Source organism: Pan troglodytes, chromosome 15 (genome assembly GCF_028858775.2).
Source record: "Pan troglodytes isolate AG18354 chromosome 15, NHGRI_mPanTro3-v2.0_pri, whole genome shotgun sequence".
Lineage (NCBI taxonomy): Eukaryota > Metazoa > Chordata > Mammalia > Primates > Hominidae > Pan > Pan troglodytes.
In genome coordinates this window covers 100,948,868-100,972,168 of record NC_072413.2, presented here as the reverse complement: position 1 = coordinate 100,972,168, position 23,301 = coordinate 100,948,868, and the positions used below count along the sequence as shown (strand labels likewise).

The window sequence follows — 23,301 nt, the reverse complement described above, 5'->3', positions numbered from 1 at the left end:
CAACCCACATTAAACGCATCAGGTGACAGACATTTAGGGTATTTGAGGTGCTCCCAGAGAAGCTTTCTCAACTCAGATTAAGTAGAGATGAGATTAAGAAAGTGCTCAGCCTCTTCAGGGAGAAATCTGCACTGGCCTCAGCTGTGTAGTGAGTATTTTTTTTTTTTTTTTTTTTTTTTTTGAGACGGAGTCTTGCTCTGTCACCCAGGCTGGAGTGCAGTGGCATGATCTTGGCTCACTGCAACTTCCGCCTCCCGGGTTCAAGTGATTCTCCTGCCTCAGCCTCCCAAGTAGCTGGGACTACAGGCACCCACCACCACGCCCAGCTAATTTTTGTATTTTTAGTAGAGACAGGGTTTCACCATATTGGCGAGGCTGGTCTCGAACTCCTGACCTCAGGTGATCCACCCACCTTGGCCTCCCAGAGTGCTGGGATTACAGGCGTGAGCCACCACGCCCAGCCTGTAGCGATTATTTCAAGAAAATACTTTAATACAAATTCTCACACTGGGATGGGTGCAGTGGCTCACGCCTGTAATCCCAGCACTTTGGGAGGCTGAAGTGGGAGGATCACTTGAGCCCAGGAGTTCAAGACCAGCCTGGGCAATATAGCGAGACCCTATCTCTTAAAAAAAAAAATCCCACACTAGAGCGAATAAAAATACCTTAGTTGTGTTTCCATCTGTGTAGCTGTAGAGTTCGGCATTGGGGATCGATGGGAAAGGTGGTTGATGGGAACAGTCTGGCACCAGGTGCCTTGCCGAGACCCTCACAAGGAGGCCAACCCCCTCAGGCAGCCGGAGCCGCTGGTCATCTACTTGGGAATTAGCTGTCGAGTGAGGAGCAGACCCCACTACCTCCCTCCATGGGCCGCAGGTTCTTGGTGGCATTCCATGGAGGCAGGACAGCCTTTCCTCCTCTTCGAAACCTGTAGGGATGCACCCTTGATAGCAGCACGCGAAGCACATTGGAGCAGGGAGAGTGGAGCTCACTAATGGAACTCCTGATGGGGTGCAGGGTGGGGAAGGTGGTTCCAGCCTTTGATTTAGAAAACTCCAGCCCTGCAGGCGAGTGGGAAGAATAGGGTGCATGTGTACATGTCCCTCACCTGGGGTTTTGCTACATCTGCTTTCTCTCTCTCAACATAAGAGACTTTCTTCCTCTGAAGTATTTGAAAGCGACTTGAAGGTATCAGCGACCCCAACATAGTTCAGCAGTTATTTCCTACGATTGGGGCATTCTCTCACATAACCACAGTGTCACTGTCATCAGGCATTCTGTGCTGATGCCGTGGGACAGCCCATATCCATGTGTCCCTTGTCGTCCCAGGAATGCCCTTTCCTGCTGGCTTTTCCTCCTAGTTCTGGATCCATCTGGAGGTCATGAATCGCATTTAGTCTTTTGTTTCCTTTAATCTGGAACAGTTCCCCATCTGTTCCCTTTTATGACAATGATATTTTGGTGTTACCCAGGCCAGTTGTCCTGCAGAATGTCCACTCTGGGTTTGTCTGATGTTTCATCTTCATCAGTTGTGGGTTGAACCTTTGGCACAAACTCTCCTCAGGAGGAGCTGTGCCCTTTCCACGCACAGAGGCCGGCCTGCCCAGGGTGGGTGATGCCAAGTCTGATCGTTGGGTTGAGGTGGGGTTGGCTAGGGTTGCTGCCTGTGTGAGTAGGGGGCAGTCAGCAGGTGCCCATGTGGGCATCTGCCCGTAGCAGCCTCCCTTGGGGTGGGCTCTTAGCATCCTGGCCTGTGTCTGTCATTACAACACCCAAGCAGGCTTGCATTGCTCACAGCCACTCTGGACGCACACCTGTTCACCTTCACCTGTCAAAATGTTTGTTTGTTTTATCAAACTGGCAATGCTTGTCTTTTCCCTGAAATCCACAGTTTTGAAGAAGCAAATCTATTTAACTGGTAAGTGCCCGCCAGATCTTTGATAAGCCTGTTTCTGCACAAGTCATTGCCTCTCTCATTGCTGCGGAGCCGGGCACCGCTGTGGGGAGGAATAAGTGGATTCCAGAGAACCAGAGATCTCTGGTTCTTGATCTCTGGTGCTTGATCACTGAATGGAGGCGGCCAGGAAAGCGGTAGCTTTCTGTAACATTAACAGAGTAGAGGGCCCAGTAGCAAGTGAGTTTACAGCCAGTACTGTCCATGAGTGTGTGAGTCACAGCTGTGGAGAGTGGGCAGCAGAGATGGAGACAGAGGCGGCATCTTCATGCCTCATTCTCTACAGCCAGCACGCCTGCCCTTGCTAATCCCTCATCCCTCCCTTTTTTTTTTTTTTTTTTTTTTTTTTGAGACAGTCTTACTCTCTCACCCAGGCTGGAGTGCAGTGGTGCAGTTTCGGCTCACCACAACCTCCACCTCCCAGGTTCAAGCGATTCTTGTGCCTCAGCCTCCCAAGTAGCTGGGACTACAGGCACGCGCCACTATGCCTGGCTAATTTTTTTTTTTTTTTTTGTATTTTTAGTAGAGATGGGGTTTCACCATGTCGCCCAGGATGGTCTTGAACTTCTGACCTCAGGTGATCCACCCACCTCAGCCTCCCAAAGTGCTGGGATTACAGGTGTGAGCCACCATGCCTGGCCCATAATTGATTTATAAATTGTGATATAAGCACACATAACATAAAACTTACCATCTTAACCATTTTTTAGAGTCAGGGCTTCCTTCTGCTGCCCAGGCTGGAGTGCAGTGCCACCATCATAGCTCACTGCAACCTCAAACTCCTGGGCTCAAGCGATTCTCCTGCCTCAGCCTCCTGAGTAGCTGGCACTACAGGTGCTCGCCACCGCGCCCAGCTAATTTTTAAATTTTTGTAGAGATGGATTCTTGCTATATTGCCCAGACCGGTCTCAAACTCCTAACCTCAGGTGATCTGCCCGCCTTGGCCTCCCAAAGTGCTGGGATTATAGGCATGAGCCACCGTGCCTGGCCGCTAATCCCTCTGTGATTTAAATGGGAAGGCATTTATTGTTGAACAGAAAAAACCCTCCATCAGGGGCTGAGTCTGTTAGAGCTTCCAGACTCTTTTGAAAATTGTCTTTGAGAAACTTCTTATCCCACGCTGCCTGCATGAAACATGTTGGTTTTTACTAGAAACAGTTCGTCACCAAGATTAAGTCAGTATATCTTCATGCCAGTGTTGACTGGGTGGGAAATGATGTTTGTTCCTCCTGTCTGTTACCTCCAAGGACTCTCTCTCCTCCTCGTCTGCATCTTCCCTGCTAGCCTTTTGGGAAGAAGTAAGTGGCTGCCAGCGCTGGCTTCCCGCAGCTTTCACTCCTGTTAGTGCACAGCCTCCTCAATGCTCCTGTTCCTGAATCTGCATCCCTTTGATTAATTAACCAACTAAATGAAACGAGTGGGGCTTTTACATGCCTAAAATTAATATTCTTTTTCTCATTTATCTAAAGATGGAACCGTAACACTTAACATACCTTGTTTATGGGGCAGATTTGCTTACATTTTTGAGCTTTGGTAATTAGCCAGTCGAGCTAGCTTTTCCCTTGTGAATTTGCAGTACACAGTTGTGTGTGTGTTTTATGTGTGTATGCTGCCATCCCATCTGAATTTGGCTCCTTCCTCAGTGGCCTAATTAATTGCAACTGTTGGAAAGTGTTTATCTGATTTGGTTCATTGGGATTCTGATGTGGAACACAAAATACAGCTGTCAATGCTTTAGGCGCCTACCCCGCCATGTCTGTGTCCCATCACACTGCTTGCTGGTGCTAACACTTGCTACTCAGCATACCTATATGTGCGTCTGTAAACAGCAGTGGCCTGTGATGATAAACTGTTAGTTTCAGGAATACTTGTTGAAATAGAGTTGTTTTTAAGTGGTTTCAGAGTGTAGCTTTAGCTTCAAATAAATCACTGTGAAATTAGAACTCTTAATTTGTTAAAACAAAACATTGCTTCCCTGTGTCATAAAATTTTCAAGGAAATTCTTAAATCTACTCATGGGCCCACCGACCTCTGTTGATGTTCGAATTTCTTCTTGATCCTTGAAATGAGGTTAAGAAGCATTTGGCTATTTGATCTTTTCTTCTTTCTCTTTTTCTTTTGAGACAGTCTTGATTTGTTGCCCAGGCTGGAGTGCAATGACTTGATCTCGGCTCACTGCAACCTTCTCCTGGGTTCAAGCGATTGTCGTGCCTCAGCCTCCAGAGTAGCTGGGATTATGGGTGTGTGCTAGCACACCTGGCTAATTTTTGTATTTTTAGTAGAGACGGGGTTTCGCCATGTTGGCCAGGCTGGTCTCAAAATCCTGACTTCAGGTGGTCTGCCCCCCTCAGCCTCCCAAATTGCTGGGATTACAGGCGTGAGCCACCGTGCCTGGCCTGGCTAATTGATCTTAAGGCTGCTAGGCTTAGATAACATTACTTATGAATAAAGGTCAGGAAGGATCAGCATTTCCAGGTCTTGCCCTTTCAGTGACCAGGGCAAGGAGGCTGCAGGAGGGGGCGGGTATGCTCAGGGCTGTGCATTAGAGGTGTCTCCAGGCAAATTCTCACCTCAGCGGGGTGACTGTGACTTGTCAGACTCCACCTGCCCACGCAATCACCACTCAGCTGAGGAAGCCAAGTGCAGGGGTCCTCAGGGCAGGCCGGCCAGCTGGGAGTGGAGCAGGGGTCTGTGAGGAGACCCAAGGGGTGATAGGATCCAGGAGTAAGAACCGCTGGGACTTCTGGGCCAGACAGAATGTGCTTTTATTAGTAAAGAACTTGTAAGTAGAGTCTGGATCATGTGGAATATGTCCTTTCACCCCACTCTTTCTTTCTTGGTTCTCACAGACCAGCTCAGCTAGTGAGCAAGAAACACAAGCTCCGAAGCCAGAAGCGTCCCCGTCGATGTCTGTGGCTGCATCAGAGCAGCAGGAGGTGAGACAGCGTTGCCCTGGTGATGCTCCCACCTGGGGTCTGCCCTCGTGTCCAGGTGACCAGATGCTGCTCACCTGGCCCCTGCATAACAGTTTGCAGCGAGGGCCTCTGCCCAGGTGCTCAAGCCCACCTTTCATTTTGAGAATTAACTGTCAGTCCCTCCCCTAGATGAGGGAGGCTTCCGCAGATGTCTCAACATTGTAGCAAATTAAAAATGCAGAACTGTTCACTGTTAACACATTCTTGAGAGAAGTGCACCCCGTGGGGCCAGGTGTCTCAGCCGTGCTGAGCTGGGCCGACACTCACCTGTCCTGCTTGTCTCCCAGGACATGGCTCGGCCCCCGCAGAGGCCATCCGCTGTGCCGTTGCCCACCACGCAGGCCCTGGCTCTGGCTGGACCGAAGGTAGGGGCCTTGCTTTCACCCGGGGCGCCTTCTTAGTTATTTAGTTATTTATTTATTCTCAGTTATTTAGAAAATAAGTTTTGTATAAATAAAACATAGTCATTTTTGCATACACACAGTAGCGACCCTCATGTTCTGTAGGAAAGTTGTTGAGAATGGTGTGTAATTCAGGAAGCTGTCAGGACCCTGTGTTTTCTTAATGATACCAGTGCTACACAAATATATTTTAATTGGAAAAGTTCAGCATTCAGTCTCCCCACTCTCCTTCTCTCATTCCCCAAGCCATATTCCCCTCTCCACAGGTAGGCAGCTAGCTTCTCCACATTGATTTTCATTTGTCTCCCTGCACTTAGAGAACCTTACAGAACCATGTGGCTGGTGGGTGAGAATGACTCCCAGCATAAACGGCCCTGCAGTGCATGTGCGGTTCTGAGCCTCATCCTTTCCACAAGTGCATCCTGGAGAGCCCGCACAGCGGCCCCACTGGGCCCCTGCTCCCCTGTCCTGGCCTCGGCTTCTTCTGTAACATCCCCTTTTCTTTTGTATAAACATCAACGCAGATCAGAAAGTCTCCAGGGTGACAGGCCCCTGAGTTCCAAGCATTGCGAGTACGTAGCCCTGTGGCCTAAGGTGGTTTTTTTTGTTGTTAATGTAGACACGGCCTCTGCCTGTGCTTCCTGCCACAGGCAGCTATGCCGGCTGGACGTAAGAAGCCAAACCTCTATGAGGCTACCTAAGGGTTTGGCTTTTGGACTAAGACTCTTGCAGAGTCAGGGACCAAGTCGCGAGGTCGTTTATTTGGTTACCATATTTGATAGCAACTCTGCAGAGTGCTGGTGTGTCACTCCTAGTCCTGATGGCCCGGCCACCGCCCCACGGGGCCTCCCTGCCCACCTCAGCCAGCCTCTTCCCCCGCAGCTCTCTGGAGTTTGTGTCGGTCACTCCCCTACTTCTTGCAAGTGGTCTCACCCACATCTGTTTCCTGCTGAGGATCGTATTGGTCTCTGCTGCGCCTGAGCTTGGTAAACAGGCGGTCCCGCATGGCCTGCACCACGACCCTCTGTTCAGCTTTGGGGCTGCAGTTGCCGCTGGGTTCACAATGTGTCCACTCCTGATGAGGGACCGTGAGCCTTTCCAGGCGTTTGCTGTTATGAACTGTCCTCCTGTAGGTGATTCTTGGGTGTCTCTTGGACACATGCAAGGCCTGTGTGCAGCCCAACCCAAATGTGGCCCCAGGTCGGCCCCCAAGAGCCAGTTGGTGCTGGTCTCCAGGAGGCCAGGAGCGTGAGCCAGAAAGAGCACTGGCCATGCCACCTCGGCCCTCTGGCCCAGCTGACCTCGCTTTTTGGTAGCAGTGCTCTCCCACTGAAGGAAGTATTTGTTGGCCTCTCTCTGGCTCAGGCTCGTAGGTGGTTTTCACCACTATTTGATGAGCCCTGTTAGGGAACACGTAGACCAAGACCAGAACTTGCACATTTCCACCTTTTCAGGATAATGCCCAAGCTGTGTATAAACTGGATCACAGGCAGATGGATCTGACTCTTCTCAAGAGTCCATGGTTCACCTCAGTGTTCTTGATTTTCTCCTTCCAGCCAAAAGCTCACCAGTTCAGCATCAAGTCCTTCTCCAGCCCTACTCAGTGCAGCCACTGCACCTCCCTGATGGTTGGGCTGATCCGGCAGGGCTACGCCTGCGAGGGTGAGTGTCGTTGCAGCTCCTGGGGTCAGCGTGCACAGCCCCACACCCCTGCAGCTAAGGGCACCAGCCGGCTCCAGGGCAGCCCTGATGCAAGCAAACCAAACTAAAGTGAAATGTCATTGGCATGATTTGTGGACAGGGTTTTTTTTAGGGGGAGTTGGGGGATAGGGTCTCACTCTGTCACTCAGACTTCAGTGCAGTGGTGCAATCACAGGTCAGCTCAAGCGATTCCCTTGTCTCAGCCTCTCAAGTAGTTGGGACCACAGACACACACACCACCGCCATGCCTGGCTATTTTTAAATTTTTTTTGTAGAGAGTTGGGGGATCTCACTTTGTTTCCCAGACTGGTCTCGAACTCTGGGACTCAAGTGATCTCCCGCCTTAGCCTCCCGAAGTGCTGGAATTACAGGCATGAGCCACTGCACCCAGCCTGGCAGGTTTATTTTTACAAATCCTCAGTAAAGGTCTGTGGAACCGTGGATCCCTGCTGTGCTGGGGGCTCCATTGTGCTGTGCGCCTCTGTGGTGACTCAGCTCATCTACTGAGAATTATTACGAAGTAGATCATCTGCAGCTGTTCTAGAAAATCAGAGAGGAAAAGTAATTGTGTAAAACCTTCCACTGTCAAATTATCTAAAGATAACCAGAATTATTTGTCTCTGCTTCTGGTCATCATTCGTATTTTTTTTCTTTTTTTCTATTTCTTTTTCGAGACAAGAGTTTGACTCTGTTGCCCAGGCTAGAGTGCAGTGGCTCAATTTCAGCTTACTGCAACCGCTGCCTCCCAGATTCAAGTGATTCTCCTGCCTCATCCGCCCAAGTAGCTGGGGACAGGCCCACGCCACCATGCCTGGCTAATTTTTGTGTTCTTAGTAGAGATGGGGTTTCACCATGTTGGCCAGGCTGGTCTCGAACTCCTGACCTCAAGTGATCCACCTGCCTCGGCCTCCCAAAGTGCTGGGATTACAGGTGTGAGCCACTGCGCCCAGCCCATCATATTTTTAAGGCTGTATCTTGTGCTCTTGCCCTGTGCTGGGATTCGACATGCTCTTACCCCCTCAGTGATTGCCCCATTTCACAGATGAGCAACCACCCCAAGCCACCCAGTGCTGTGGGAGGGTCCTGGAGCCCAGGCTCGCACTGGCTCTGAGCACTCACGCCTTCCTGACCATGGGTCTGTGAACAGAGATGCCCTTCATTCTACATTATAGCAGAAGCATTGTTTTTTGTTATTTCAACTCATGCACATTTTGATTGGCTGCCAAGACCCCACGTCCCCATGACCGCTGGCCTGAATTGCCGTGTAGAAACTCCCCCGTGTGGGTGGCGGCCCGGGCTGGCAGGGACAGCATGGAAGCAGGCTTCTGCCATGGGCCCTTTCCCTGTGCGCATGCTGAAGACGCATTCATGCCAGAAACCCTGAGCTTTTGTGTGGATTCTGCCTTGCAACTGTTCTTACCTTTTTGGGTGTCTGGACTTGATGTGAGACTTGATCATTATTTTTTGTTTGTTTTGTTTTATTTTGTTTTTTTGAGATGGAGTCTCGCTCTGTGGCCCAGGCTGGAGTGCAATAGTGTGGTCTCAGCTCACTGCAACCTCCGCCTCCCAGGCTCAAGCGATTCTTCTGCCTCAGCCTCCCGAGTAGCTGGGATTACAGGTGTGCTTCACCACGCCTGGCTAATTTTTGTATTTTTAATAAAGGCGGGATTTCACCATGTTGGCCAGGCTGGTCTCAAACTCCTGACCTCAAGTGGTCTGCCCACCTCGGCCTCCGAAAGTGCTGGGATTCCAGGCGAGACCTGGTAATTATTAAATTGCCTCCTCAGGGCATAGGTTCTGCAGTGACTTCTCTGTAGGCAGCAAGCTTTGAAGGCAGTGTTCTTGCTCTCTTCCAGTGTGTTCCTTTGCTTGCCACGTGTCCTGCAAAGACAGTGCCCCCCAGGTGTGCCCAATACCTCCCGAGCAGTCCAAGAGGCCTCTGGGCGTGGACGTGCAGCGAGGCATCGGAACAGCCTACAAAGGCCATGTCAAGGTAGGCGGCTTCATCTCCACCCTCAGCCCTCGGTGCCTGTGAGGTGCAGTGACCAATAGCCATGCCCAGCCACTCTTGAAAGCAGCCCCTTGCTGTGGCAGGTGGCCCTGGTGCCAGTCCTAGGGGGCTTACCCTCCTGGGCACTGAGGCCATCAGGTCGGCGCAGCCGCTGTTCTGAATGGCCTGGGCATCCTGAGGCCTCCACGCAGACGCTCACTCAGAGTCCATCCTGGGCTGAGTGTCCAGCCAATGGGCAGAAGCTCAGTCTGAAAGCCACTGTGCCAGGCCCACCTCTATGAGACTGTCAGGCTGCGTATACCACAGCACCCTGCATGGGGTGGACACAGCGTTGGCTGAGCTGCCAGCTTTCCCTGGCACCGTCTGCTGCCACGCATGGACCCCTCCCCAGCAACGCCTTGAGCCTTCTTGGGCAAACATCCCTCTGTCCAAACAGCTCTGCCGCCAGCCTGGCAGCTGGAAGGAGATTGTGAACGAGTGTAATGGGGCCTGGCGGCCTGCCTGGCCTGGTGGAACGTGGCCACTGTTTGTTTTTATTCATAGGTCCCAAAGCCCACGGGGGTGAAGAAGGGATGGCAGCGCGCATATGCGGTCGTCTGTGACTGCAAGCTCTTCCTGTATGATCTGCCTGAAGGAAAATCCACCCAGCCTGGTGTCATTGCAAGCCAAGTCTTGGATCTCAGGTCTGCGTTTGGGCAGCACTGTCCTTGCTCTGTGAATCTTCCTCAGCTATCTTTAGCCAAAAGGACGGTGTGTTCCTTAGTAGTCTTTCACCTCATTTGTACTTCACCTGCTTCATTATTGTATGGTTGCAAAAATGGGTACAGCTTAGTCATGACTTCAGGCGCTCACATGCGTATGAACAGACATGCATACGGGCCTACGTGCGCAGGAACGGGAGTGCTGTAGACGCTTCCTGCCTCGCATGTGTTTGCGTTGAGAAGTTTGCCACAGGGGAATTAATTTAACATAAGAAAACCACATGCCCAAGAACAAGCAGAAGATATCCCAGAGAAAAGCCACGCGGCCCACAGCCGTCTGTGCGTTTTAGAGACCGCAGCAGGTGCTGGCGTGTGGAAGAAGTCTGGAGCCGTGGGCCATGTGGGTGTGCGTGGCCGTAGCGTTTGCTATGTGACCCTGTCTCAGTGCCACCCAGTGTCAGCTGCAGGAGCAGGCGGGGCCTCCTTCCCATTTCCTCTTAGAGTTGACATCTGTGGCTCATCTGTTAGTGAGAAGAGGACAGTGGTCATGTTACTGGCATGTGGAATGTTGTTGTGAAGGTAAACGCATCACTAAGAGGCCTAGCTCAGCCCGGGGCCTGCACACGGAGCCATGCTACTGCCTTTGTGTCATCTCTGTGCTGTGCCCATGCACCGTCTCTTGTGTGGTGCACACGGGACTGCTCTGGGCTCAGGCCGGGGCTGGGTACTCCATCTGTAGCATTGGTTCTTGGGGACAGGGCTGCTGGGTGGGTACCCTGAGGACAGCGAGGGTGAGTCGGCATCACCTGGCAGCATACTCCACTTTCCATGTCCCTCCCCCCGGGGCACCCGCCAGTCCCTGGCTGTGCACAGGTGTGCCCCTGGCCTGGTGATGAAGGGCCACTGGTGGACGAAAAGTTGGCATGAGCCCAAGTCAGGGGCCCCATCGGAGGGCTCAGCACTCTTTAGGGAACCTCTTCAGAACAGCACTTCCACACTGATCCCACACCCCGCTCCCCCTCTCACCTCCACACCCACCCCACCCCCCCACCTCCAAACCCACCCCCCACTCCCCCTCTCACCTCCAAGCCCACCCCCCACCCTCCCCTCACCTCCACACCCACCCCACCCCCCCACCTCCAAACCCACCGCCTGCTCCCCCCTCACCTCCACACCCACCCCCACTCCCTCACCCCCCCACCTCCAAACCCACCGCCACTCCCCCTCTCCACACCCACCCCTCCTACCTCTGCACCCACCTCCGCACCCACCCCACCCCCTACTCCCCCATCACCTACACCCTCCACCCCCTACTCCCTGTCTCACCTCCACACCCACCCCCCTACTTCCCCCTCACCTCCACCCCACCCCCGACTCCCCTCCACCTCCACACCCACCCCCCACTCTCCTGTCACCTCCACGCCCACCCCCCACTCCCCCCTCACTTCCACACCCCTCACCCCACTTGTCCTCTGCACTTGGCTGTGGAGGGACTGCCTGGCTGTGCCAAGTGCAAACCGAGTCGTCTGTAACTGGCATAGTCTGGAGGCACCAGCACAGTGGGGATGAGGCTCCGGGGCTTCCCTTGCGGCATCCCTAAGCCCTGAAACACCTGCCAGAGTCTTGAGTTGTTTGTTGGCCCTGCCCGTGTTTCTTACATCTGGGGACCCGCCCTCCACTGCAGAACACGGTGGTGGAAGGACATGGCAGGGCAGGGCAGGGCGTGGGAGGGCCTTGGGTCCTGTGCGCGTGTCTCCCAGCGGGGTCAATGTTTCTTTCTTACCAGAGATGACGAGTTTTCCGTGAGCTCAGTCCTGGCCTCAGATGTCATTCATGCTACACGCCGAGATATTCCATGTATATTCAGGGTATGAATTTTTCATTAATCTTTTTAACAAAGCACATGGTTAAAACTGATTGTTCCAGGCATGTCATTGTGCTGCGGCAGCCATCAGCGCACCTCCAGTGTGGCCCTCGGGTCTCAGCCTCCAGCCTGGCTCCAGGTCCTTGTGCGTCCCGTCCTGGCCAAGTAGCAGCCTGTGCCCGTCTCGGGGAGCCTCCTGGCTGGCTTCTTCCCAGACACCCCTCTTCACTGACCCTCCCTTCTCCTACATCTGAAACTCCTCTTCCACTCAGTCCACGTCCCGGCCACTGTCCTCACAGCGTGTGCACTGCCAGGCGGGCGCTGTGGCGGGTTAGGCATGAAGGTGCCGCTCCAGTGCCCCCCAGCCAATTGGAGCCACCGTTTTTGTTGACTGAGTGAGTGCTCCCTCACTGAGTTAGTGTTAGACATTGTAGCATTAGGACGTTCCTAGAAGACTGAATTGGGGAAAGAAACCCTTCAGCCCCCTCCACTGGGAATTTTCTTATAAACAGCAAAATTTTGATAACAAAACTAAGTCTGTAAATTAGCTTTTACTAAATCACAGCTCTATTCAGAAACAACCTGTCATACACAGTACAGGAAATTGCCATCATTGTTACTGGAACGATGGTCATTTGGTAGCATGCGTGCTCAGAGGCTGCTCACAGGGAGGCATGATTTGGGCCAGTGTTTTTGAGATCTGCTTTTCTTGGACACATTTTCAGAATCTACTTTTATAATGATTATTCAAGAAAGCAGATTTAAAGTAGGCAGCTACTCGTAGTTTTGACAAAAGCAGAATTAACGAAAATGGGACCAGGAAGCGATCTCACGGGGCTGTTTAGAACCCCGCCCCTTCCGTGTCCTGCCGCGGGAGCCTCTGCAAGGCGCCCAGCGAGGTGGAGTCAGGGGTCCCTGCCTGGGAAGCACATCAGCCCCCTTTGCTCCTGGGGTGCGTGGCTCCAGCAGGGCCGTGGTAGCTGTGTGCGGCTTTGGCGTTTGATGACTTCTCTCTTCTCTCCTGTTTCCTGTCATGAAGGTGACGGCCTCTCTCTTAGGTGCACCTTCTAAGACCAGCTCGCTGCTCATTCTGACAGAAAATGAGAATGAAAAGAGGAAGTGGGTTGGGATTCTAGAAGGACTCCAGTCCATCCTTCATAAAAACCGGCTGAGGAATCAGGTCGTGCATGTTCCCTTGGAAGCCTACGACAGCTCGCTGCCTCTCATCAAGGCCATCCTGACAGCTGCCATCGTGGGTACGTCCCAAAGGCTGTGTCCTTCAGGTGTCTGAAGCAACAGCACTTCTGGCGGCGCTGCAGTGCCCATCTGAAAATCAGATGAAGGTCACAGGTCCATTTGGGTTTGTAGACAGTTTCTCCATGCATGTTAAGAAGCAGACGAGGCCGGGCATGGTGGCTCACGCCTGTAATCCCAGCACTCTGGGAGGCCGAGGCGGGCGGATCACAAGGTCAGGAGGTTGAGACCATCCTGGCTAACACAGTGAAACCCTGTCTCTGCTAAAAAAAAAAAAAAAAAAAGAAAAAAGAAAATACAAAAAATTAGCTGGGCGTGGTGGCGGGCACCTGTAGTCCCAGCTACTTGGGAGACTGAGGCAGGAGAATAGCATGAACCCAGGAGGCAGAGCTTACAGTGAGCCGAGATCACACCACTGCACTCCAGCCTGGGCGACAGACCGAGACTCCATCTCAAAAAAAAAGCAGATGACCTGTGCGGACAGTACAGTCGGCCCCGGCTAAGCCTGAGGGTCAGCTCCAGGAGCCCCACACACACCCAAATCCTTGCGGACTCAATCCCACAGTCAGCCGGCCCTGTGGAGTTCGTGTAGACAGAAAGTCACCCCCGATACTGAAGTGTCACATCCCTGGAATGCTGTATTCTCATCCACATATGGTTGAAAAGTATCTGTGAATGAGCCCACCCACGCATTCAAGCCCATATTGTTCACGGTCAGCTGTACTGACTTTGTGTATGTTACTTACCCCTCCACAGATGCAGACAGGATTGCAGTCGGCCTAGAAGAAGGGCTCTATGTAATAGAGGTCACCCGAGATGGTGAGTGAGCAGGGCGTTTCCAGCCTGGGATGTCACAGGCCCAGCCTGGCCTCTGCAGACAGCACAGGGTCAGTAGCTCCTAAGGGTTAAGACAAATGCGCTTGATGAAGGCACCGGAGGGGCCAGCGTGCCGTGAAGACCAGCATCGAGTGCATGGCGACGCGGCGCTAAGTTGCGTATCACATCCATCGAGTTCTTCAAGGGGAGCACTGAGCGGGGGTGGGGGGGTCAAGGAAAGCCCCCTGGGAGGAGGAACAGCTGGAGCTTTCCCACATGTGCTGAGGCTTCACTTGAGAAGCTTTAGTTTCTTTGCTTCCAATTTTGACACTTCAGTCTTCCCAGCGAGGAAGGGCAAAGGTATCCTGGCATGCACCCGCTCCACAGCCCTGGGTCTAGGAGCAGAAACGTCAGGAGACTGGAACTGGCCATGGGCAGGGGGCAGGGGCCCGGGGGAGCATCCCTCAAGGAATCCAGCGACATTTCATGTGAGCCGTAGTCCTTTCCCGACCAACCCAGCATCTCTGCATGTGATGCCCGTGGAGCCAGAAGGGCGGGGCAGCCTCTGGGCGAGGCCGTACCCTGGCAGCTCTGTGGGGAGATCTGAGCAAGCGAGGGGCTTGGGTTAGCCTGGGGGCCGTGTGAGGGCGGCGTCTTCACTGGGGGCCGTGTGAGTGTGAGGGCAGTGTCTTCACTGGGGGCCGTGTGAGGGCAGCGTCTTCAGAGGATTTGTCTCAGGGTCCCAGCGGGTTGGGGACAGCTCTTTGTCCCTCATGTGCAGCGTGAGGGGCCCTCTGGTTTGGGGATGAGCTGGAAGGAGGCCCAGATCACCCCAGGGCCTTGCTGCGCGAGGACCCAGGTGGAAGCGCTGCCCAGCTGGAGCCCTGGTGCACTGAGGGGTGTGCACAGCAGCAGAGCAGAGGAGCCTTCGGACCAGCCCCTGAGGCTGCCCCAGGAGCGCGCTGTGGATGTGGGGCAGCTTCTCCCGGGGGCGCTCAAGCCACTGGCTCTGTGGGCAGAGACAGGCTCAGGGCCGGGCTCAGGCTGTGCACACAGGAAGGGAGCCCAGGGGAGGGCCCCAGAGTGTTCCAGGCAAGTCTTTAGCCAAGGCCGTCAGCCCCTGGGAGCTGCTGGCTCTCCCGTCGGCCTCACGCTCTTGTCCTCCTTGCCACAGTGATCGTCCGTGCCGCTGACTGTAAGAAGGTACACCAGATCGAGCTTGCTCCCAGGGAGAAGATCGTAATCCTCCTCTGTGGCCGGAACCACCATGTGCACCTCTATCCGTGGTCGTCCCTTGATGGAGCGGAAGGCAGCTTTGACATCAAGCTTCCGGAAACCAAAGGCTGCCAGCTCATGGCCACGGCCACACTCAAGAGGAACTCTGGCACCTGCCTGTTTGTGGCCGTGAAACGGCTGATCCTTTGCTATGAGATCCAGAGAACGAAGCCATTCCACAGAAAGTTCAATGAGATTGTGGCTCCCGGCAGCGTGCAGTGCCTGGCGGTGCTCAGGGACAGGCTCTGTGTGGGCTACCCTTCTGGGTTCTGCCTGCTGAGCATCCAGGGGGACGGGCAGCCTCTAAACCTGGTAAATCCCAATGACCCCTCGCTTGCGTTCCTCTCACAACAGTCTTTTGATGCCCTTTGTGCTGTGGAGCTCGAAAGCGAGGAGTACCTGCTTTGCTTCAGCCACATGGGACTGTACGTGGACCCGCAAGGCCGGAGGGCACGCGCGCAGGAGCTCATGTGGCCTGCGGCTCCTGTCGCCTGTAGTATGTATATGTTTTCTGTTGCATATCCCTGTTGCTGCTTTTCCCACCGACAGTCAGCATGTGTTCGATTTTGCTTTGGTTTGTCTTCCAGTCCCTTAGTTGAGTAGTCACAGAGCATCGGGAGAGGTGGGCCCCGTGCCAGCCCGCAGCAGAGAGCATGGTTCAGATCTCACGTCTCAGACCAGCAGTAGGCGGGCTCAGCAACCTCTCTCCCTGAGCACATGGGGCCGGTTCTTCCAGAGGCCTCAGCAGAGGACCCCGTCGGCGGGCATAGGCCCCTGGGCAGAAGGGCTCGGCGAACCGAGAACGGGGCGTGGCATTCATCTCTCATTTAAAAGGCCTTCCTCGTGATAATACAGAAACTTACACAGTAGTAAAGACAAGCTTGAGGGGTTTTGGTGGCCAGAAAATAATTCACCCTCTGGTGTCTTAAGTTACAGTCCCTCTAAGGACAAGTATTTTCTGAAAGTGGTAGGGGCTGTTTTTCAAACAGTTGGGTCACTGAATTCGCCTAGTTGGCATGACTTTCTCTATGAATGGTGGCACTGGGGAACAAGTAGGACCAGTGGACACTTCCCGACTGGCCCGCTGTCCGATTGCTTTTAAAACCTTAAACCGGGTGGAGAGCGGTGGCTCACACCTGTAATCCCAGCACTGTGCGAGACTGAGGCAGGAGGCTCACTTGAGCTCAGAAGTTCAATACCAGCCTCATCTCTACTAAATAACAAAATATGGCTCACACCTGTAATCCCAGCACTTTGGGAGCCCAAGGCAGGGCAGATCACGAGGTTAGGAGATCGAGACCATCCTGGCTAATAGGGTGAAACCCCATCTCTACTAAAAATACAAAAAAAAATTAGCCGGGTGTGGTGGCAGGCGCCTGTAGTCCCAGCTACTCAGGAGGCTGAGGCAGGAGAATCGCTTGAACCCAGGACACAGAGGTTGCAGTGAGCTGAGATCGCACCACTGCACTCTAGCCTGGACAACAGAGCGAGACTCTGTCTTAAACAAACAAACAAACTAGCCAGGCACGGTGCCACATGCCTGTAGTCCCAGCTACTCAGGAGGCTGAGACAGGAGGATTGCTTGAACCCGGGACGCAGAGTTGTAGTGAGCCAAGATCGCGCCACTGCACTCTAGCCTGGGCAACAGAGCAGGACTCCGTCTCAAACAAACAAACTAGCCAAGCACGGTGCCACATGCCTGTAGTCCCAGCTACTTGGGAGGCTGAGACAGGAGGATTGCTTGAGCCCAGAAGATGGAGGCTGCAGTGAGCCATGATCACACCACTGCACTCTAGCCTGGGAGACAGAGTGAGACCCTGTCTCTTAAAACAGAAAGGAAACCTTAAACCTCAGAATCCCTCTGATCTATCAGAGTGGCCTGCACCATCAAATCCACAGATGAAGAGGAGGCCGGGAGGAAGATGAGCCGCACATATGGGGGTAACGGGCCAAGAGTTGGGGAATTACATTCTCCCTCAGTTACCTGAAGCTAAACCCCTTTGTCTGCCCCATTGTCAGCCTTGCTGAGATGGCATCATACCCAGGGCGTCGTGGCTAGACACCAGGCCTGTGAGGTGCACGGCCGGCTCCACCCACGGGCTTACTGCAGTGTGTCCCGGCTCCATCCCGATGGCCACACCCCAGCAGACGTGTGTGGGCAGTGGGGCTGGGCCGTGGGCCTGCGGTGAGGTGCAGGAAGGGGCCAGTCCCGCTGCCTCAGCACCCCTTGTCCTGGACTCTTACCCCCCAACACCCTGTCCTCTTCATAGGCAGCCAGCACAGGGTTTAAAACCACACAGGATTTACATTTTTGCAAAGCGTAACGTTGAAGAGGGCCCAGGTCACTTAGTGCAATGTATTTATAATCCTGGCCACACGTGTCTGGCGTAGACACCTGAAGTTCCCGGGTTCTCCGCCTTGGTGGGTCTTCTCTCCTGCGGGCACAGTGCAGATGCAGATGAGTTTCAGAGCTGGTCAAAAGTAATTCCATCACCTGTAGGATGCAGAACTGCTCATTCTGCACCCTTTGCTAGCGCCCTGTGTGGGTGGCCTCCCCTGCCCCTCCCCATCCCTTAGGGCAGGTGTTATCAGCCCTGTTGGAGAGGAGGCAGCTGAAGGCCACAGGGGCCGCGTGCTCTGTATCAGTCACATGTCACATCTGTCAGGCTCCAGAGCCCATGTTCTTTTCACTAGAATCTGTTTCACTAGAATCTTTGCACTGGGCATCTGTTTATCACTGAGTCAGCAAACTAGACTTCTTCCTGCTTCCTTGCAAGCGAATCCCCACATACTCGGCAGGCAAGGGCCTTCCCAGAAGCCCGTGTGGAGAGTGGTTCCCTGAAGGGCAGTTTCTGGGGCTGCTTTTGACTTGGTTCTCAGAGGCCTCACAGGTGCATCTGAAATGCTCCTTCTGAGACAGTTTGGTGACCAGGCCAGTATCTTCTGTCTTTTTTGCAAACCCTGTTTGATTTCCCTTTTTGTATTCAGAAGAAAAGTCCTGATCTTGTAGCCTGTTTGGAGTCTGTGATAGAAACAGAGCAGAAGGCTTTTAAAATGCATCTTCAGACAGTGAGGTGTGTCCTGATGCAGGATTAACCTTGAACTCCGGAGGCAGAAGAGCCAGGAAGGAGCACTGAGCTGGAGCTCTCTTGCATTTGGGGCTTGCCGCCTCCCAGCTCTGCGTTTCTGCAAGCTGATGGCCAGGAGCCAAGCCACGCTGAGGGGCTGTGGGGGCAGTGAGCGTGCCACCCACGCAGAGGGACTGAGCGGAAGACGCACCCCGCTCCCCCGTCGTGTGGCACAGCTGTGTCACTGCTCTTCTAAACGTGGAGAAAGCCCCTTAAACTCCAAATGGCCAAAGGCTTCGCAGTCCTTGGTCTCACATCCGTGGCACCTTGGGTGGAGTTGCTTCTGTAAGCCAACAGATGAGCAGGTGAGGAGCACAGCGCGGACCCCAGAGCTCCCTGCAGGACGCCCTTAGCCTCGCTTGCATATGCCCTCAGACCAGGCTGCAGAGGGGCTTCCCACGCCCCCATAGCACGGGTTCCTAGGGGGTCTAGGGTCATTAGTGTGGAGGGCAGACAGGCAGGGTTGTTGCCCAGAGGTCAGCAGTGGTTTCTGTGTGGTTTTTAATACCTACCTGGAAACCGAACTTGCCATCTCCTACGGAAGAATTAGCCTCACCATACTGAACAGTCAGCCCCTACCTGAATTTCCAAAGTGTTGAGCCTGAATTAGTAGCTTTCAGGATAATCACATCTCATGAGAGCTAAATGAAAAACCAGACTTTTTAAAAGTCACCTTCAACATCTGTACTGTAGTATTCAAAATATTAGTTACGGAAGTGATTGTGGAGCATTTAAACATTCGATTGTGTTTGTTTAAACTTTGAAATGAAGATGAATTCCAGAGTGGGAACATGAAGTCTTTGGTGACGTGAACCAGCTGAGGGCAGTGCTGCCGCCTCTGCACTTGTTCAAGTGCCAGGGCTTGGCCTCCGGCCCGAGGGCAGGTGAGTTCCTGAGCCACTGTGGCTCACCCCGCCCTGCTCCGTCTGCGCTAGGTTGCAGCCCCACCCACGTCACGGTGTACAGCGAGTATGGCGTGGACGTCTTTGATGTGCGCACCATGGAGTGGGTGCAGACCATCGGCCTGCGGAGGGTAAGGCGGCCTCGGCGCCCTCCTGTGCGGGCAGGCTTCTCCCGGTGCGGGCGGGCTTCTCCCAGTGCAGTCTGTGCGTGGCCGCGCTTACTGTCCCTCCCTGGTTTCCAATCCAGATAAGGCCCCTGAACTCTGAAGGCACCCTCAACCTCCTCAACTGCGAGCCTCCACGCTTGATCTACTTCAAGAGCAAGTTCTCGGGTGAGCCTTCCTCTGCACCGGGAGTGGAGGGAAGGGAAGTCGGAGGGGCGTGTGTCCCTGGTGCCGCAGCACCGTCACCGCACGCTCTGCTTCTGCAGGAGCGGTTCTCAACGTGCCGGACACCTCCGACAACAGCAAGAAGCAGATGCTGCGCACCAGGAGCAAAAGGCGGTTCGTCTTCAAGGTCCCAGAGGAAGAGAGACTGCAGCAGAGGCGGTAGGAGCGGGGCCTCACGGGGCCTGCCGGGCCTCGCTCTAGGGAGGGGGCCAAGAGGATTCTCACATATCCATGAATCTCAAAAGTGTGTCCTTTCCCCAGAGAGATGCTTAGAGACCCAGAATTGAGATCCAAAATGATATCCAACCCAACCAACTTCAACCACGTGGCCCACATGGGCCCAGGCGACGGCATGCAGGTGCTCATGGACCTGCCTCTGGTGCGTGCACGGCCGGGATAGGGCGGGCAGGGCACCCCATCTCCTCCTCCCCGCTCGGGCAGCCATGCTGGCTGAGACCGTCCCAAAGGCAGTGCCCGCGAGGCTGGTGCTGTGCTCTGACCTGGCGCTCCTGTCACACAAGCCCATCTCCGCTGAAGCTCTGTTCACGAGCACTTACCCTGTCACAAGGCCTTGTGCACAGGCCTCGGGCCGCCCTGGGCGGTGATGCTGCAGGTACTTGTGAGAGTCCACCACGTTTCGGCCTGTGAGGGCTTCCTAAGGACGTTTGCCATCAGGTGGTGATTTCTCAGTAACACCTTCGTACCAACAGATAGCATACTTTCTCTTTTTTACTTAAGACGTATGTTTTTGGCTGGGCGTGGTGGCTCATGCCTGTAATCCCAGCACTTTGGGAGGCCGAGGTGGGCGGATCACGAGGTCAGGAGATCAAGACCATCCTGGCTAACACGGTGAAACCCTGTCTCTACTAAAAATACAAAAAGAAATTAGCTGGGTGTGGCGGCAGGTGCCTGTAGTCCCAGCTACTGGGGAGGCTGAGGCAGGAGAATGGCATGAACCCAGGAGGCGGAGCTTGCAGTGAGCCGAGATTGCACCACTGCACTCCAGCCTGGGTGACGGAGCAAGACTCCGTCTCAAAAAAAAAAAAAAAAATTATGTATTTTAGGCTGGGTGTGGTGGCTCATGCCTCTTAATTCCAGCACTTTGGGAGGCCACAGTGAGTAGATCACCTGAGGTCAGGAGTTTGAGACCAGCCTGGCCAACATGGAGAAACCCTGTCTCTACTAAACTACAAAAATAAGCTGGGTGTGATGGTGGGCATCTGTAATCCCACCTACTCAGGAGGCTGAGGCAGGAGAATTGCTTGAACCCAGGAGGCAGAGGTTGCAGTGAGCCGAGATCACGTCATTGCACTCCAGCCTGGGGGACAGAGCAAGACTCAGTCTCAAACAAACAAACAAAAAAAGTATGCTTTTTATAGGATTTGACCTGCCCTGAAGTTGCTATTGCCAGTTCTTAGTTCCAGACTGTCCAGAACCCTTGTCCAATCCAGAGAGCCCTCTTGGCCCCCATTTTGCTCATCAAGGTCACGAGGCCACAGCCACCGTAGGTTGCACAAACTTCGCAGCCGGCCCTGCCGGGTGTCAACCAAGCATGCTCATGTGTTGCTATTTCTGCCCAGAGTGCTGTGCCCCCCTCCCAGGAGGAAAGGCCGGGCCCCGCTCCCACCAACCTGGCTCGCCAGCCTCCATCCAGGAACAAGCCCTACATCTCGTGGCCCTCATCAGGTACAGAGGAAGCGTGGCCCCTGCAGCCCTGGGGGAGGTGGGGGGTAGGGGGTGCTGGAATGGGGAGACCCCAGGCATTTGATTCCGTTCTTGACTTTCTCCCTAAGAGGAAAGCTGTCCTTGTTCTGTAGGTGGATCGGAGCCTGGCGTGACTGTGCCTCTGAGAAGTATGTCTGATCCAGACCAGGACTTTGACAAAGAGGTGAGACTTGCCCAGGTCCAGTGCTGAGGCTATGAGCCTCCACTGCAGGAGGAAAAGCAGCCCGAAGATCTGGGGCCCTGGGTGGTGTCACAGCCCTTTTGGAGCACCCCACTTGTGGTGTGAGGGTGACGGGGGCAGGGGTCGGGGTGGCTGTCCCCTCCCCCAGGAGGCTCGTGCAGCAGTCTCTTGGTCAGACCCCAAGCTCCTTTGGGAACGCTGACTAGGGACAGGGCTGTCACACTGCCCCAGGAGGAATGGAAGCTTTCCCGCCAACCTGCCTCCTTCCTCTGGACTCCCTGTGTTGTTTTATGTACTTCAATGTGATACATCAGCAGTCTCTTTGGTCTGGGCTGACCTTCCACATTGGTTGGTCTGTCTGCCCCTCCCTTGGGATGGCGCTTGGTGTCAGAGTGTGGGGACCACCTCCAGGACAAGCGCCACTCTTGTGCGCAGCTCAGCCACACTGCTCTGGCCTCAGTTTCCCCTGTGCGGAATGGGGATGAGAATGCAGTCGAGGGAGGCGGGGAGCTGCAGTGCTGAGGGCTGAGGAGTGAGCTGAGGGCTTAGCCCCCGGCGCCATCCTTGGAGGGAAGGAGGGAGGGATGCAGGCGGAGGGGCCATGCTCATCTCTCCACCACACATCTCAGCCCCAGCACTGAGATGTTTTAACATCAGCTGCCGAACGGACGGGCAGATGCCTTGCACATGTTGCTGGTTCTGCCAAGGTCAGCGTCTCTTCCTCTGGAAGTCCTTTGTCTTTTCCGTCCTTTGTCCATCCTACTCTTCCACCCTTTATTCTGCAGCAGGCCCCCAGCCTGTCTTTGTCTGGTGGGACAGTCACATTTTTGTAGCAGGCACTGCTGTTACTTTACAGAACGCTCCTGAGTTTGAGTTTGTCCGCTGTTTCCTGGTCATGGGATTTGAAGTGTGTCTTAGGCTGTCACATTATACAGAGGACATGGTGTCCCTCTTAGGGTACTGTGTCCTGAGGCAGCCAGTGCCTGTCTCGTCTGCATGACCTTGTTTGTTCTTTTAAATTTAAGTGAAATTCACAAAACAACAATTTTTTTGTTTTTTTTATTTTCATAATAATATAGAGGCAGGGTCTCACTTTGTTGCCCAGGCTGGTCTCCCAACTCCTGGGCTCAAGCTGTCCTCCTACCTTGGCCTCCCAAAGTGCTCAGATTACAGGCGTGAGCCAGCACACCGGGCCCAAAATAACTACTTTAAAGTTACTTTAAAGTTTAAACTACTCAGTGACATTTGGTACATCCACAGAGATGCAGTCACCACCTCTTTCTCATTCAGAAACATTTCCAGTCTAGCTGGGCACCACGGTTCACGTGTGTAGTACCAGCTACTAGCGAAGCTGAGGTGGAAGGATGGCCTGAGGAGTTCAAGGCCAGCCTTGGCAGTGTAGTGAGATCTTGTCTCTAAAACATAATAAAAAAGACATTTTCATCATTTCAAAATAAACCCCCTGCCCTTTAAGCACTCTCTCCCCGTCCCTCCCTCCCCTCAGCACCTGGGCAGCCAGTAGTTTCCTGTGATTTCCCTGTCTGGACATTTCGTGGAAATGGAATGCCCAGCCTCTCGTATGGCAATGTGTTTGACCTTTTGTGCCTAGCTTTCACCTGGCATACTGTTTTGTGGCTCCCCCCCGTTGTAGCATGCATCAGTGCTGGCGTTTCTATTGCTAAATAATATTCTCTTGTATGGCTAGACCACAGTTTGTTTTCCCATTCTTCCCCTGAGGCACATTTGGGCTGTTTCTGTCCTTCAGCTGTTGTGAGTGGTGCTGCTGTGAACACGTGTGTGCACATATGTGTTTGAGTGCCTGTTTTCACATTCGGGTTTATGCCTGTGAGTGGGATTGCTGGATTTATGTGGTAATTCTATGTTTAACTTTTTGAGGAACCACCAAATTGTTTTCTGCAGCAGTTGTACCATTCTATATTCCACCAGCAATGTGAGGGTTCTCATATCTCCACATCCTCACCAATACTTGTTCTTGTTTTTCTTCTTTTTAATAGTCGTCCTGG

At 53.7% G+C, this 23,301-nt stretch overlaps 1 protein-coding gene across 14 annotated transcripts in view; it reads left to right on the top strand.

Moving 5' to 3' along the window:
- Window positions 1-23,301, top strand: part of CDC42BPB (CDC42 binding protein kinase beta) — a 127,619-nt gene that overhangs the window by 100,634 nt on the left and 3,684 nt on the right. The window contains exons 22-38 of one of the 14 annotated variants that reach the window (XR_010151282.1): window positions 3,202-3,252; window positions 4,804-4,890; window positions 5,217-5,294; window positions 6,887-6,992; window positions 8,888-9,024; window positions 9,586-9,725; window positions 11,530-11,611; window positions 12,647-12,863; window positions 13,618-13,680; window positions 14,852-15,264; window positions 17,941-18,385; window positions 19,016-19,113; window positions 19,230-19,314; window positions 19,413-19,530; window positions 19,633-19,750; window positions 20,952-21,057; window positions 21,189-21,259. Coding sequence is in view for 6 of the 14 variants with exons in the window: in XM_024348937.3 (XP_024204705.1) it covers window positions 3,202-3,252; window positions 4,804-4,890; window positions 5,217-5,294; window positions 6,887-6,992; window positions 8,888-9,024; window positions 9,586-9,725; window positions 11,530-11,611; window positions 12,647-12,863; window positions 13,618-13,680; window positions 14,852-15,448; window positions 19,016-19,113; window positions 19,230-19,314; window positions 19,413-19,530; window positions 19,633-19,750; window positions 20,952-21,057; window positions 21,189-21,259 (2,154 nt within the window). In the remaining 8 variants the exon portion in view is untranslated. Of the gene's footprint in view, window positions 1-3,201; window positions 3,253-4,803; window positions 4,891-5,216; window positions 5,295-6,886; window positions 6,993-8,887; window positions 9,025-9,585; window positions 9,726-11,529; window positions 11,612-12,646; window positions 12,864-13,617; window positions 13,681-14,851; window positions 15,449-17,940; window positions 18,386-18,851; window positions 19,114-19,229; window positions 19,315-19,412; window positions 19,531-19,632; window positions 19,751-20,951; window positions 21,058-21,188; window positions 21,260-23,301 lie in introns of those variants that run through there. The other 13 variants (XR_010151280.1, XR_010151279.1, XR_010151285.1 and 10 more) reach the window with 13 other exon arrangements.